Below are 16,594 nucleotides of genomic sequence, written 5' to 3'. Positions count from 1 at the left end.
CTGTATAGCCTATGCAGTCTAATGTAAATAATGCAGTTTATACACATTTGTGTAGTTAGTTTTAGTACTCAGTTAGGTAGCCTAAAGAACATTCATTCTAAAGTGTTACACACACAGGTATGCTGTCCCTGCAATCTTTTATTAAAAAAAACAATTAAAAGGAGACATCTCCCCACAATTTACTTTGTGTAATTTTAAGGTAGTAAAACATTTATTTTGTATGCATGATTATACTGTATAATTCTGGAACCAGACATATGTAGTATTTTTACTGTTTTTGTGGTTTTGTGAGGAGTGCATGGTGAAATTATTCTTATTAATTTTCAGAAATTGTGCTTAAAGGGGTCATATGATGTTGCTGAAAAGAACATTAATTTAAATCGCATCATATGACCCCTTTAAGCACGATCTGTGCTTGATGCTTATGTAATCCCATACTTATCATGCGTTTATAAATCTGCGCACATCTTCTGGCAAAACTATCCACATTCACGCGCGCTCTCACTCCTCCCAGAGGACGGAGGTGCGCATGCGTTTCGTCTCAACTCAAGATGGCAACTGCAGCAGACCACGGCTTGAAAACAATAGTTTGGCAAAGTAAGTTCATTGAGTAATCAGGTGATTTTCTACAGACACATCGTCATTTATAAGAGTTCAGCTCAGAGCAAGAGCTGTCAGAAGTTTTAAGAGATGGGTTTATCCTGGGTTTGCTCAGAGAGTTTCAGTCGTTTTATGAAGTTGTTTAGGCGTTTGTTTTGGTGCCAATAAGGAGACAAGGTGCAATATGGATTGTGTTCCGTTTTTTTGCGCTATGTTTGTCTCAGTAAATGTCTTGCATGTGTCATTGAGTCACAGTTTCCGTTAGCTGCTGTGCTAACGTTAGCCAGTCCGGTTCAGTTTGTCCCCTTGTGCTCACTTTGACAGCTCTGCTCCGGGTGTTTCCGTTTTTAACGGGGAACGGGTCAATATGACTTTTGGAGACGCTAAGTGTTTGATGATGTCATAATGGAACTTCAGTTCTCCCGCGCGCGTGTTACATTCTGTGAACCTTAATGACTTCCGGTCGACAGAATTATGGACTGGCATTTGTGTTCACAACACTTGATGAAAACTGGTCATAACACACACACACACAGTAATTTTGCAATGTTAAAGATATGGATTCAAAAGTAATTATAAGCTGATGATAATGGTGTATGTGTGTTTTTAAAAGTATTATAAATGGTGCACTTTCACATATCTATATTGCAGTGATTCTAGGGGGGGCCTCAGCAAATTTCCAAGGCTGTAAGATGGCTCATTATTTTAAATGTTTTTTTTTAATATACATAATCAGATTAGGAAACACATCCACAGGTCAAGATCTACATAAAATAACAAAATGGTATTTTACACACACACATGCACACACACATATACATACATGCTCATTTATAATATTTCTAAGTTGTTTTTTTTTTTTTTTTTACATGTCTGTGCACTCTTCATGCAGAACAAACTCAAAACAGACAGTACATCTTCTTGGATTTTTCTCTTGATTTTCAGTCTCCTGGTGCATCAGCTAAACTGATTCATTGCCATAACTAACAGATTCCTTTATTCGGCATCACAGGAATCAAGGACACCCTCATTGCCGACTGCAGAAAGTCAGAAGTATGGAAGGTCAGTTTGAATGATTTTTCTTTTTTTTTTTTTTCCTGAAGCTTTCTGTTTATATTTTGCACATTTGTGGCCATTAAAGGCAGGGTATGTGATTTGCTCACGTCCGTAGACACGGTGTAACATTGGTTTTGCTTTGTTTCACAGAACTAATCGTTGCCTTGGTTGCATACGTATATGTGGGGCGGAGCTATCAAAATAGAGGCAAGACCCTTTTGGGGTAGGGGCGTGTTTGTTTTGGTGATTTCAAATATCAACATTGGCTACCAGAAATCACTTACTCTTCCTTTAAGGTCTATCCAGGTTCATCTGGCTTGATTGGACTCCCATTGAGCTGAACTGTTTGCTCCTGCTGTAATCTGCTGCTGTATACTAAACACAGGCTGGCTCATCTGAGCAGGTCACCTACACCACATTTTCTTTACTATATACTAATCAAAAACCATACTATCTCTGGTAACCTCTTAATGAACATAAAAAAGTCTTTATTTTATTTATTAATTTTTTTGACAAAATAATTAAAAAGAACTGGTTCGCAAGAATTCACAAATCAGACTTCACTGCTCACACTGTATGTTGTTGCGTGCAACCAGCAAGGAAAACACAACAAAAAGAATTGTCTTCTTTCGCTACACCCAGACTTGGTTTTCCTCTCTGAGCACATTCATTTCAGATAATTGCAAGCTTAACTCTACTAAAACATCATTTATTTTTCTGTGCCATTGTAGATTTCTTTTAAACTTGACATGAAATCAAAATGTACAATCTAGTTTTAAATGCATGTTATAGATCTTATTGTGAACAATTTTTTCTTTTGCGCACAAAAAGTATTCTCGTAGCTTTAAGGTATTCCTGTTACATTGTAATTACACAGTTATTTAAATAAGTAATATTAATTAACAACATGTACTAGTGATGCGCGGATGGCGGTTACATCCGCGGACGCTGCGGATGATCCGCGGGTCGGGTGGGTCGGGTAATAAAAAAATACATTCTGATTAATTGCGGGTGGGTCGCGGGTGGATGAGATCAGTCATTAATGATGCAAATATTAACTACATTTCTCTAAAATACGAATGTGTTTTAAATGCATTTTTCATCAGGCAGACGCTAATTTGCACTCATTTAAAAAAAAAAAAAAGGCGCGCGTGGCGGCAGGAGGGGGGGGGTCCATTTCTTAAAGCAGAAATGGAGGCGAAACAGATCAGAGAGAAAATTAAAAAGGGAGAATTAAAAACAAAACAAAAGGAAGGAAAGAAAAGTGTCGTGTGGGAGCGTTTTAGCGAAGTGGTTAACGAGGATGAATCAAGTGCTGGGTATGTAATATGCAACGACTGTGAAGCACTGTATGTATATGAAAGCCACAAGACTGGTACCTCGAATATGGTACATCATGTGTGTGCTAAATCGAAAGGCCAGTCAAGTCAGACAAACACCTTAAGTTCTTACGTTCGTCGGGACAGCAAAAAAATACCACTGGAAGTTAAGTCTAGTCTCGTGGATGCATGCGTGGACCTGTGCTGCCTAGATATACGCCCCTTCGATGTTGTCTCTGGCAAAGGATTCCTCCAAGTGGCCCAAACACTAATAAATATCGGTGCCAAGTACGGTGCAGTTGACGCTGATGCTATCATACCCCATCGCCAAACTGTTTGTGACAGGACAAAGCAAAAGGCTGCCGCTGGTAAAGAAAAACTTTCAGAGGCCATCCAAAAAGTTTTGGAATACAGTGGGATTGCTATTACCACAGATATGTGGACAGACGAATTTAACAAGAGGGCATATACTGTTCTTACATGTCATTATATCGACGAGAAGTGGCATCTGTAAAGTCACATTCTGGCAACAGTGGAATTTGACAGTCATCTAAAAAAAAACAGCGAAAATATCCATGATCAAATAACCACTGTGTTAATGAGTTATGGAATAACAGCAGACAAGATCATTTTTGTTAGTGACCAGGGCCCGAACAAAAAAAAGCAAAAGCCTGGTGACATTTCTGAAGAGAACAGGTGCTGTTGCAAGTTTAGCGCACACTGTCATTCAAGAATGTGAAGTTCGATGGAACAGTAAAGTCGACATGCTGGAATCTATACTAAAACAGTATAGTGACATTAGACAGCTTCTGGAAGACAAAGGCCAGCTGCATCGGATGGAGGGCATCTTTCAAGACCAGCTCATGCACTTGATTGAATTCCTCACTCTCTTCAAATTAGCCATTAACGAGCTTGAAGGAGAAAAATACCCAACAATTCACATGGTGTTACTCTGGTTTTTCAAACTTAAGAGACACTGTGAGCCCAAGTTTGGAGATCCATCATACATAGTCCTTCTCCGTGCTTGCGCATCCAGCCTGCTTGATGAGAAGATGCTCCTAACTTTCACACACAAGGTCGGCACTTTTCTCTGTCCCAGATTTAAATCACTGAAAATGTTGACTCCAGACGACAGACAGGAGGTGAAGAGACAAGTACGGGAGCTTATAAGTGAAGAACCCAGTGTCAGCCAGAACGCAGAAGGCACCTTTCTCTCTTCACCAGCGGCAGAACAAGGTAGTCAAAATTGTATTAAACTTGTAAATAATAAATTAATTATTACATTTTAAAATTATTTTACAATAAATAAATCATAAAATCCATTTATTGTTTTATATTGTCCCGCATTACCCAAGCACGTAGACCACTAAAACTGTTGGTCGGTGTGCGCTAACGGGTTTAAATCCCCGTTGCAGCGGAACATGGCAGCGGACGAGCGAAAAAGCAGAAGGTGGACTTCGCAGAATGGGAAGAAGAGACACCCAGAATGATGGATGAAGTGGAAGAGTACTGTTCTTCAAACTTTCAGTTAGATGAGTCCTCAGAGGAAAATTTGCTTTCGTTCTGGGAGAAACAAGATCGCATATTCCCACGACTGCGGCGCCTTGCTAGAAGAATCTTGTGCATTCCTGCAACAAGCAGTCCAAGCGAACGCTCATTTAGTGCAGCAGGCCGCGTTTTAGAGGCGAGGCGGAATCGTCTGAATCCTGGCACAGTAGATGCTATTCTGTTTTTGCACAGTGCAAAGGAAAAAGCCAAGTAGCTAATCCAACAACATGGCGTTTAGGCTGAATTGGCACCGTTTTGTTATCGATAGGCCTTTGTTCTATATCTGTTTTTTGGAGAGAAAAAAAATCTTAATTGTTACTTTGTATATCTGTTTGGAAAGTTGCAGTATAATATTCCAAATTATTTGAACAGACAGGGCTAGAAAATTTACCGTTATCCAGTCATTTGTGTGTGTTTGTGTGTTGCGTGTTGCAGTGACAGAAACGGCGATATTCAAAGTCTGAATGGAGTAAAGCCTGTTTATTTTATTAAGAAAATGTAGGCTAATCTGGCCAAAGACAAACTTTTGTTTTATAAATAAATGTTCAATTAAAAGCATCTTACGATCAGCGTATTATTTTATTATCAGAGATTGGCAGATTAGTTCTAACGTCACTGAATCTGATAACATCATGCTTAAAACAAAGAATTAGAGTAATTAAAGTGATGATCGGGTGCGGATATCTATATCAGAGAAAATTATACGTGCGGGCGGGTGGCGGGTGGATAATTTATTTGAAGCAGCGGATGCGGGTGACATTTTAGCTCATCCGCGCATCTCTAACATGTACGTATTATAGGGTTAGAGTCAGGGTTTGGTTTAGGGTTAATTGCTTGTAATTATGCATCAATGTAACTGAAAAAAAATTGTTACTGACTTAAAGGTGGGGTAAGTGATTTCTGTAGCCACACTGTAAAAAAAAAAGTCTGTAAAAAACGGTAATGTGCTGGCAGCAGAGTCGCCAGCAATCTACTGTAAATTTACAGTATTCGTACTGTGAAATTATTTTACAGTTTATTACTGTAAAAATGAAATGCAGTATAATTCTGTTTTTATCATACCCCATCGCCAAACTGTTTGTGACAGGACAAAGCAAAAGGCTGCCGCTGGTAAAGAAAAACTTTCAGAGGCCATCCAAAAAGTTTTGGAATACAGTGGGATTGCTATTACCACAGATATGTGGACAGACGAATTTAACAAGAGGGCATATACTGTTCTTACATGTCATTATATCGACGAGAAGTGGCATCTGTAAAGTCACATTCTGGCAACAGTGGAATTTGACAGTCATCTAAAAAAAACCAGCGAAAATATCCATGATCAAATAACCACTGTGTTAATGAGTTATGGAATAACAGCAGACAAGATCATTTTTGTTAGTGACCAGGGCCCGAACAAAAAAAAGCAAAAGCCTGGTGACATTTCTGAAGAGAACAGGTGCTGTTGCAAGTTTAGCGCACACTGTCATTCAAGAATGTGAAGTTCGATGGAACAGTAAAGTCGACATGCTGGAATCTATACTAAAACAGTATAGTGACATTAGACAGCTTCTGGAAGACAAAGGCCAGCTGCATCGGATGGAGGGCATCTTTCAAGACCAGCTCATGCACTTGATTGAATTCCTCACTCTCTTCAAATTAGCCATTAACGAGCTTGAAGGAGAAAAATACCCAACAATTCACATGGTGTTACTCTGGTTTTTCAAACTTAAGAGACACTGTGAGCCCAAGTTTGGAGATCCATCATACATAGTCCTTCTCCGTGCTCGCGCATCCAGCCTGCTTGATGAGAAGATGCTCCTAACTTTCACACACAAGGTCGGCACTTTTCTCTGTCCCAGATTTAAATCACTGAAAATGTTGACTCCAGACGACAGACAGGAGGTGAAGAGACAAGTACGGGAGCTTATAAGTGAAGAACCCAGTGTCAGCCAGAACGCAGAAGGCACCTTTCTCTCTTCACCAGCGGCAGAACAAGGTAGTCAAAATTGTATTAAACTTGTAAATAATAAATTAATTATTACATTTTAAAATTATTTTACAATAAATAAATCATAAAATCCATTTATTGTTTTATATTGTCCCGCATTACCCAAGCACGTAGACCACTAAAACTGTTGGTCGGTGTGCGCTAACGGGTTTAAATCCCCGTTGCAGCGGAACATGGCAGCGGACGAGCGAAAAAGCAGAAGGTGGACTTCGCAGAATGGGAAGAAGAGACACCCAGAATGATGGATGAAGTGGAAGAGTACTGTTCTTCAAACTTTCAGTTAGATGAGTCCTCAGAGGAAAATTTGCTTTCGTTCTGGGAGAAACAAGATCGCATATTCCCACGACTGCGGCGCCTTGCTAGAAGAATCTTGTGCATTCCTGCAACAAGCAGTCCAAGCGAACGCTCATTTAGTGCAGCAGGCCGCGTTTTAGAGGCGAGGCGGAATCGTCTGAATCCTGGCACAGTAGATGCTATTCTGTTTTTGCACAGTGCAAAGGAAAAAGCCAAGTAGCTAATCCAACAACATGGCGTTTAGGCTGAATTGGCACCGTTTTGTTATCGATAGGCCTTTGTTCTATATCTGTTTTTTGGAGAGAAAAAAAATCTTAATTGTTACTTTGTATATCTGTTTGGAAAGTTGCAGTATAATATTCCAAATTATTTGAACAGACAGGGCTAGAAAATTTACCGTTATCCAGTCATTTGTGTGTGTTTGTGTGTTGCGTGTTGCAGTGACAGAAACGGCGATATTCAAAGTCTGAATGGAGTAAAGCCTGTTTATTTTATTAAGAAAATGTAGGCTAATCTGGCCAAAGACAAACTTTTGTTTTATAAATAAATGTTCAATTAAAAGCATCTTACGATCAGCGTATTATTTTATTATCAGAGATTGGCAGATTAGTTCTAACGTCACTGAATCTGATAACATCATGCTTAAAACAAAGAATTAGAGTAATTAAAGTGATGATCGGGTGCGGATATCTATATCAGAGAAAATTATACGTGCGGGCGGGTGGCGGGTGGATAATTTATTTGAAGCAGCGGATGCGGGTGACATTTTAGCTCATCCGCGCATCTCTAACATGTACGTATTATAGGGTTAGAGTCAGGGTTTGGTTTAGGGTTAATTGCTTGTAATTATGCATCAGTGTAACTGAAAAAAAATTGTTACTGACTTAAAGGTGGGGTAAGTGATTTCTGTAGCCACACTGTAAAAAAAAAAGTCTGTAAAAAACGGTAATGTGCTGGCAGCAGAGTCGCCAGCAATCTACTGTAATTCTACAGTATTCATACTGTGAATTATTTAACAGCTTTTTTCTGTAAAAATTAAATGCAGTACATTTCTGTGATTATTTCAATTTACAACATCATTATGGTTACTTTAAATTCACTCTTTATTGTACAAAGGCATAAAATAATGGATAGAAATAATTAGATTGAAGATTCATTACTTATTTAATTTATTTCAAATCTTTTTTAGATTTATTTTAAATCTAATGTTATTTTATGCCTTTGTAAAGAGTGAATTTAAAGTAACCAATGATGTTGTAATTAGATTTACGGTAGAACATTATTGTTCTGTGGGCTACACGCATCTACTTAAAATACATTATTTTGAAAGATCTAAAAAAACAAGCAAACACTTAAAATATATAAATCAAAATAAAGTTTAATTTTAAAGAGCAGTCAACATTTAACAATGATTCAAAACTATAAAATGGTAAAAAACCGGAGAAGACCGATTTTGGCTAACAAACAAAAATAAAAACAATGTCAATAAAAAAGAAATAAATAACAGACACAAACATAACAAAATAAGTTACAAACATGACAACCTGAGATTAAACATTTTAACATTTTTTGATCTGCACTACTAAGAACATGCAACAAATTTAGTGAAACATTTTAGTGAAAAACATTTTAGTGAAAAAACATTTGTTCAGGATTTTTTTCTGCACTTTATTAAACGTTCCAGTGAGGAGGCATGTGTACCTTTTAAAAGAGTCCTAGTCCTAGGTGAATGACTTTGTCATTTTACACCCACTTAACCATGACGACCTGGCTGCATGTTGTTTCCTAAAGTATTCCAACTGGTACCTCTGTAAAACATCAGCAAACAAAATGTTTGATCAAAATAACTCTAGAATTGTCAATGTAGAGTACAACCCAGATAACAAGGAGATTGCTGATAGTGTTGACTAACAAACCGCTTCCTGCATGTCTCAAGTCAACTCATTTTTCCATAACAACTTTTTTTTTTTTTTTTACGTTTCTGCTGTTCAGATTCACTGAATGGTCCATGTTTCTATTACAGCACAAAATTATTCCTAAGATGTTACCTTTTGTATAGATGGTAATGAAACTGAATAACTAACACCTGGACAAATGTTCAGCTACAATGGAATCAACTGTGGTTGGTCTAATTCAGTGGTTCTCAAACCTGTCCTGGGCTGTGTTTACACTGCAAGTCGTAATGCACAGATCCAATCTTTTGACCATATCCGATTTTTTGGCCAGTCCGTTTACATTCACTTTAGACGCGACTGGTATCCGATATCTGTATTTACAATAATTCCCGGCCAAAATGATTGTCATTGATAGCTTTACATGCACATGGTAGACCCTCAGGTTTTGAATGGCAGTGCTATTAAAATTATTTATATATTTCACGTCGGGTGGCCATGATTACCTGCAAGAATGCATAAGTTAACAGTTGTCAATGTCATGGATGTTTTGCACAAGCGCGAAATCTTGACTGAACGAATATAGACTGGAAAATAAAGGTATTTTGCTTTTGTTATTTCATCTACAGTCATTAGATCTAGAATTCTGAAGTGAAATAAAGTAGCAGGTAAGATTACATTTATTTGAATGAATTCGAATATAATGATAATGAGAGAGTGAGCAAGGGAGAGAGTACCCTACCCAGTGAAGCTTTTGGTTTATAAAAAAAAAAAACTTTTAAATTAACCAGGCAGAGGTTGAAATTCAGCTGCTGAATGCGTGTGTGTGTGTGTGTGCGTGTGCACGCAATTTCTTTAAAAGAAAAAAATAGATGCATATACAGGCACGTCTGCTTCATAATACAACATAAAAGCTATCTTTTAGTGAGCAAACGTGCCGCCCTTGCCTTGTGATGGCTTGGAATGCCAAGAGGAATCGGATATGCGTGTTTAGACATAGGTCGCATGTCCAGATAGCGCATATGTATCTGATTTAAAACCACATTTGGAAGTGGCCCAGATCGGATGCGAAAAAATCTAATCTTGTGCGGATTTTTGTGTTTACACGTGTGCAACAAATTCCGATCTGTGTCAGATGTGAGCAAAAAATCTGATTTGTTTGTGCCAGTGTAAACGCAGCCCTGGAGTACCACCAGCACTGCACATTTTGTATGTCTCCCTATATCTGACACACCCATTACAGGTCTTGCAGTCTCTACTAATGAGCTCATGAGTTGAATCAGGTGTGATAGATGAGGGAGAGTGGGAGACATACAAAATTTGCAGGGCTGGTGGTACTCCAGGACAGGTTTGAGAAGCACTGATCAATTTGATTTGATGGCATTTAATTTTTTAGATTTTCATTCCTTTACTACGGTGGCCGAGAAGTGCAAAACAAATCACAATTCTGAAAACAAAATAAATTACAAACGCAAATGCAAGTCTAAAAAACAAAATAACAATTCAGAAAACAACAACAATTCAGAAAACACAATGACAAATTCGAAAACAATACAACAAGTCAGAAAACACAACGACAAATCAGACAAACCGGAAGAGGTAGGTATAGTTTGAGACAGCGCCATTGGTTTGGGATTAGATTTGAAAAGGGAGGAAAAAAAAGTTCGGCAAAAGGCGGGATCGAACCCGGGTCGATCGCGCCAAGAACACGCACTTGTCCATCTGCGCCACTGGAGCTGATGATTTATAGTCACTTTTAACTAAATGTAAATAAAACCCCGTATTTTTTATTCCAGAGTAAGGGCAGTTTATACAATACATTTAAACTGAGCTACTTTAATACCATCTCCGAACTTTCTACCACGACTCTGCTGTTCTTCGGCTGGTTCTTCCCTGTATACGTTGATTGACAGATGTCTCGTCCAGTCAGCGGTGAGTAATTCCAAACCAATGGCGCTGTCTCAAACTATATCTACCTCTTCCGGTTTGTCTGATTTGTCGTTGTGTTTTCTGACTTATGTTTTCTGAATTGTTGTTGTGCTTTCTGAATTGTTATTTTGTTTTTTAGACTTGCATTTGCGTTTGTAATTTGTTATTTTGTTTTCAGAATTGTGATTTGTTTTGCACTTCTCGGCCACCGTACTTTACACTCCTGAAACATTTTTTAAAGGTTGTATTGCTTTAATTTATTTTGTTTTCAGAATTGTGATTTGTTTTGCACTTCTCAGCCACCGTACTTTACACTCCTGAAACATTTTTTAAAGGTTGTATTGCTTTTGTTCTTTTTAGCACACTTTTACTTTTTTAAATGAACTTTGTGGTTTAATGTGGCAACATCAGTCTGACAAAACAACACAGATAGAAACAAGAGGAGAGCTCACTGACCTATATGAAGTCCCACTGAAAGTCGATTAGGCTCTTCAATAGTGTGGAGACATGTGCATTCACTGTGGAGAATTTTTTCTAAACAATCGCCCCTGTCCTCTTCGAGGTAACCTTTCCCTGGGTGGCCTTTGTGCCTTTTTCAGGATTGATGCCAATGAAGCACCTGAAATTACAATCGTCAGAGACTGAATGAAAAACTACAAGGAACACCTTGTAAACTTAAAAGGGTAGTTTGGGTTTTGCACATTGTTAGTAACTAGTACTGACATCATGAGGTATTTTGTCAAATTTGGCTGCCCGTTTTTCTATATCTAGGAAGTAATTTACTTGTTAAAAACTACAAGTGTATTACTATGCACAGGAGACAGTTCACGTATTATGCCTCTATTCAAGCTTATATGCAGTGTGATTTGAAAATCATCTCCACTGCAGTAATAATCTGGCATAATAAAAAAAAAAAAATCAAGATGCAGTGAGATGCATGATCAGACAAAGGCATCAAGCAGCTCATGTATTTCATTTGTATTGTTCAAGCAACTGTTTTCCCCTCTCTGATGTGTATTTTCAAATGAGAATAAAAGGACTTCAAGTTCTTACACTTTTCCCTGCAGAAATCGACATGACATGTCAGTTCAACTTCATGACACAACCTAGGCTTAACCACAGATTTGCCATGTCTGTAAATGTGACACCTAAAAGCTGGAAAAGACCCACTGCAATCTGGCAAAGCACACTTAAAAATTAAATTAGGTGTATTTTTATGAATTCTCATGTGCTTTACATAAGCCAATACTGTGGCACAGTTATGACCACAGGCCTGACAGGAGAACATTTTTGCTGTCAATTTGAAGAAAGAAATAAAGCAGCATACGCGATTGCCATACAATTGCTCAAGGCAGTCAATTCCATGTAATCAACATTTTGAATAAGTGTTTACACTAAACATCCTTTGATATTCGACTAAAAAACGTCCGAAAGAAGGCAAGTATAATGGCTGATTTTGGTTACAACCCGTATCAATCTTCGCACCTAAATTTCTAACCGCAAATCAAGTTATCATAATATATGTTTTTGCTGTAGATATTAAACACTAACACTGTTCTCCTTTTAAACATATATGCCACCTTTAAACTTGCATTAAATAATCGACATTTCATACATCAAGTTTGTTTAGTGATTTGTGTGTAATTTGAAGCCATTAACAACGGGCAACAGATTGTTAACTGTCCAGTTTTCAACAACGACTAATCTTAAAAGTTTAGAGATGATCTAAAACAAACTTGATAAAACCTGGTGACTGTAAAATGCGTGTAATGTTTGAATTAACGTTACTCTCATTTCAGCGCTGAAGAGACATTTTAAAATGGATCAAATCTGGTGACTGTAAACTGCGTGTATATGTTTGAATTATTCATACATTTTAGCGCTGAAGAGACGTTTTATAATTGATAAAACCTGGTAACTGTAAATGCGTGTAAATATATGTTTGAAATATTCACATTTTAAAACCATACACTCACTAGCTAACATTACTTATGGTAATACTACCTGAATAAAATACTGGTGAGGAATATAAGAAAATGTTTTTACAGTGTAGGTGCAGATGCAGGTCAATGCAGTTGAAGGACTTCGGATGGCGAATTGCGATGTATAGCAGATGTCCTTCGAACTTGCATCCTCTTCAGGAAAAAAGTGCTTTACAAATGACGTTTGTAAAAAAAATTGCCATCACAAGTACCTGACTGAAAATTATTTTGGATGCTTGAAAATTGCAAATTACTTTGACCAAACTTGTACTCGCACTTGTACACCCAATTAAAAAATATATATATATAAAAATACTGCATTGTACTGTATTTAACACAGCCCACAATGCATTGCAAACAGTAAAAAAACTTATTTCTTAAATACAGTGTAGAGTAATGTTAAAAAATAGCTGTAAATTAACAGCAATTTCTTCAATGGCAAAATATTGCCCATAATGCATTTATGCTTTTTTTCTACAGTACATTACTGTTTTAATGGAAAACAGTATGTTACTGTCAGATTTTGGTCGTTTTTTTACAGCAATTTTTTACAGTGCAATGTTGATATTTCAAATCACCAAAGCAAACACGCCCCTACCCCAAAAGGGTCTCGCCCCTATTTTGATAGCTCCACCCAGGCAACGATTATGGCAGAATCTGCTGTATTAAACGCATTATCTTACTTTTCGGACACCCTTTGGGAGCTGACGCTTGAAACAGACCGTGAAGGAGGTTTAGACGCTCCAGGCTTATAGGGCGTGGAAACGAATGTGTCTTTGTCATAGGCATAGCTGAAGGGAACGACAATACGATTGCAGATGAACAAACAAGCGAACATGACACACGAGCATATTCAAGCAAAAGCCAGCATATATTAGTTCTGTGAAACAAAGCAAAACCAATGTTACTCACCTATCGAGAAGAAACACAGCAACCTCGGCGTCCGATCGCAGGCCTTCCGCTCCTTGAGTTCTCTCCAGCGCTGGAAAGCTGATCTGATATTTACACGGGTCCTACTTCTTTCCTTATTGCCTTAAGCCTTATTTTGTTCTGCAGACGTTTTCCTCTTTTGTTTTTTTTATCTGTCATCTCTATCTTTCTGTCGTCGCTCGGCTCGGCTGTACATGTCCGTCCTGTGCACTGAACGCTCTCTCCTCCACATCATGAGTAGACACGCCCCTTACTGCTGATTGGCTACAAATTTGTTTTGCTACTTGGCCCGAATCAGTTTTCTAAAGTGTTTTTGAAAAAATACATACCCCACCTTTAACCATTACACTGATTGACACTTTGAACATTTGTTATAATGAAGGGTATTTTAATTTGAAAAGTGTAATTGAAACCAGTATATGATTCACAAAGGGCCTGTTTACACCTGGTCATTTCATGTGTTTTCGCTGATCGGATATCTATCTGATTTGTTAAAACGTTTCCATTTACACTTGGCCACATACTGTACATGTGTCGACTCGTCGCATAACGGATATAAATCCGATCTTCAATTCCTGCGCTATATTTAAATTTAATGGAGTTCACGTCAACAAAATCAAAAGATAAGCGCTGCGTTTTATTAATTATCAGCTCATTTCAAGATCAAAGACCGCAATAGGAGAGCGCGCGGCATCAGCACTGGAAAGAAAAGTTTGTCTTACTACTTTTAATGAAGAATATTGTGTGTTGACTGTCTGCATCTTACTTTCAGTTTCATTCACGGCAGTTTGTGCGTCAGAGCCTAGAAACGGCCCTGGATCGGAGGGCATTTACACCTGGTCTTTTCACGATCGGATAGCTATCCGATCAGACAAAACGCATGAAGTGACCAGGTGTAAACAGCCCCATATTGTCTTAATACAATGAATGTTTCACATTCTGTAATTTATGTCAAATCTGTTCTCACAGATCCTCATACTGGACCATTTCACCACGCGCCTCCTCTCCTCCTGCTGCAAAATGTCCGACCTCATGTCGGAGGGCATCACAAGTAAGTAAAAGAAGAGATTTTGCTCCAGTTCTGTTGTATATCATGTGTGTTAGACAGAAATCCAGCTGTCTGCCGATTCGATTTTAACTTCATAGTGTAGTGAGAGTTGGACGCTCTTCCTTCCTGTGTTTTCCAGAAGGGAAGCTTTTCGTTTCCTCCATGTCAAGCAAAAGAATAGACATGTGCTGGATGGGGAATTATTGTCATAACGTGTTACCTCTCATTTGTTCACAGTTGTGGAGGACCTGCACAAAAACAGAGAACCAGTTCCAGAGATGAAGGCCATCTATTTCATGAGACCCACTGCCATGGTCAGAGCTCAGGAGACACAAATAATACGCATAACATCTCTTACTTTACTGTGCTGATCTGTTTGTGACCCGGATGTTTTATATTTGCAGTGTATTGATGCATTTATTAATGACTTCAAACCGAAACCCAAATACAAAGCTGCCTATGTCTTCTTCACTGACTGTGAGTTCACTGATATGATTATCTCAAAAGTGGAATGGATTGTGTTAGTGCTGTCAAACGATTCATCGCAATTAATCACATCTAAAATAAAAGTATTTGATTACATAATGTATGTGTGAACTGTATATTTATTATGTTTATATAAATACACGCACATACAGTATATATTTTGAAAATATTTACATGCATGTATTTATATTCCTGTAATTTATATATATATATAATACAAATTTATTTAATATATAAACATAACATATTTTTCTTAAACATATGCATGCATGTGTGTGTATTTATATATACATAATAAATGTACACACACACATACATTGTGTAAACAAAACGTTTATTTTGGATGCGATTAATCACGATTAATCGTTTGACAGCGCTGTGTTATTTTCATCAAGAGTGATGTTTTCATTACTTTTGTATCAAACTGGCCACAGACTGTCCTGATGATCTCTTCGACAAGATGAAGAAGAGCTGTGCCAAGCACATTAAAGTGTGTAAAGAGATCAACATCTCGTTTCTGCCACTGGAAGCACAGGTGAGTATCTGGAGATTCGTTTAGCCTGTTATGGCTGAGAGTTGTGTTGTTTATGACTGTGTGTGTTGTATGGGTCACCTGTGCAGGTGTTCAGCTGTGATAACGCAGAGGCCTTCAAGAGCATCTACACTCCGAACAGTCAGGACAGAGATCAGACGCTGGAGACGATAGCTGATCAGATCGTAACGCTCTGTGCCACGCTGGACGAGTATCCTGGAGTCAGATTCAAGAAGTACAGTCAGCCTGCTCTTACTCTCTTCACATGTGCTCAAAGTTACACCTGGTGCTTGAATGGAGCTTTAATCTAGGTTTCTGTAATGAAGTTTCTGTTCTATGTAGAGATCCGAATCTTAATTATGGCAAGAAGTTGGCTGAACTTGTGGATAATAAACTGGCACGACATTATGAGTTGGATGATAATTCAAAGAAAAAGGTGAGAGCTGTTGAGTGTTTATAACAACCTCACATTACAGCGTATCTGATTGATATGGTATTTATTAATATATTTATTTGCTCTGAAATGGATCGCAGCAATATCTGTTTGGTTGAAAATCTAAGTAAATTCAAATGTTTAAAGCAAGAAATAAAATACAGTACAAAATACATGGGAATTAATAAAAAAAAAATTTAATTGTAAAAAAAACAAAAAACAAAAGTTAAGTGGCTTGTTCAGTGCTTTCAATTCCATTAAAGGGGTCATATGATGCTTTTTTAAAGATCATTATTTTGTGTATTTGGTGTAACATAATATGTTGACATGCTTTAATGTTCAAAAAACACATTACTCTGCAGGTTCAGGAAACAGTCCTCCATAAAATGTGTCACACTGCGTCACACACTGCGGGCTAGAGTGAGCGGCGGCCGGTCGGCCTAGAGAACGGCGCTGCCGGCGGATTCGACGAAGGAACATTTGGGTGGCGTTATGCTAATCTTCCCACATCGTGATGTAGACATGTGGGGGCGTGTTAGAACAAGGCGTTTTAGG

At 38.0% G+C, this 16,594-nt stretch overlaps 1 protein-coding gene across 2 annotated transcripts in view; it reads left to right on the top strand.

The window, feature by feature from the left end:
• Window positions 1–485: 485 nt before the first annotated feature.
• Window positions 486–16,594, top strand: part of LOC107718001 (syntaxin-binding protein 3-like) — a 25,702-nt gene continuing 9,593 nt past the window's right edge. For both annotated transcript variants that reach the window (XM_016524915.1, XM_016524916.1), the window contains exons 1-8: window positions 486–597; window positions 1,613–1,662; window positions 14,510–14,591; window positions 14,826–14,902; window positions 14,993–15,065; window positions 15,509–15,609; window positions 15,696–15,841; window positions 15,949–16,042. In XM_016524915.1, coding sequence (XP_016380401.1) covers window positions 552–597; window positions 1,613–1,662; window positions 14,510–14,591; window positions 14,826–14,902; window positions 14,993–15,065; window positions 15,509–15,609; window positions 15,696–15,841; window positions 15,949–16,042 — 669 coding nt within the window. In that variant the 5' untranslated portion in view covers window positions 486–551. The remainder of the gene's footprint in view (window positions 598–1,612; window positions 1,663–14,509; window positions 14,592–14,825; window positions 14,903–14,992; window positions 15,066–15,508; window positions 15,610–15,695; window positions 15,842–15,948; window positions 16,043–16,594) is intronic.

Source organism: Sinocyclocheilus rhinocerous, unplaced genomic scaffold (genome assembly GCF_001515625.1).
Source record: "Sinocyclocheilus rhinocerous isolate Xijiao unplaced genomic scaffold, SAMN03320098_v1.1 scaffold843, whole genome shotgun sequence".
NCBI classification, from domain to species: domain Eukaryota; kingdom Metazoa; phylum Chordata; class Actinopteri; order Cypriniformes; family Cyprinidae; genus Sinocyclocheilus; species Sinocyclocheilus rhinocerous.
Note: the sequence above shows the minus strand (reverse complement) of the source record. Positions and strands in the feature narration are given on the sequence as shown.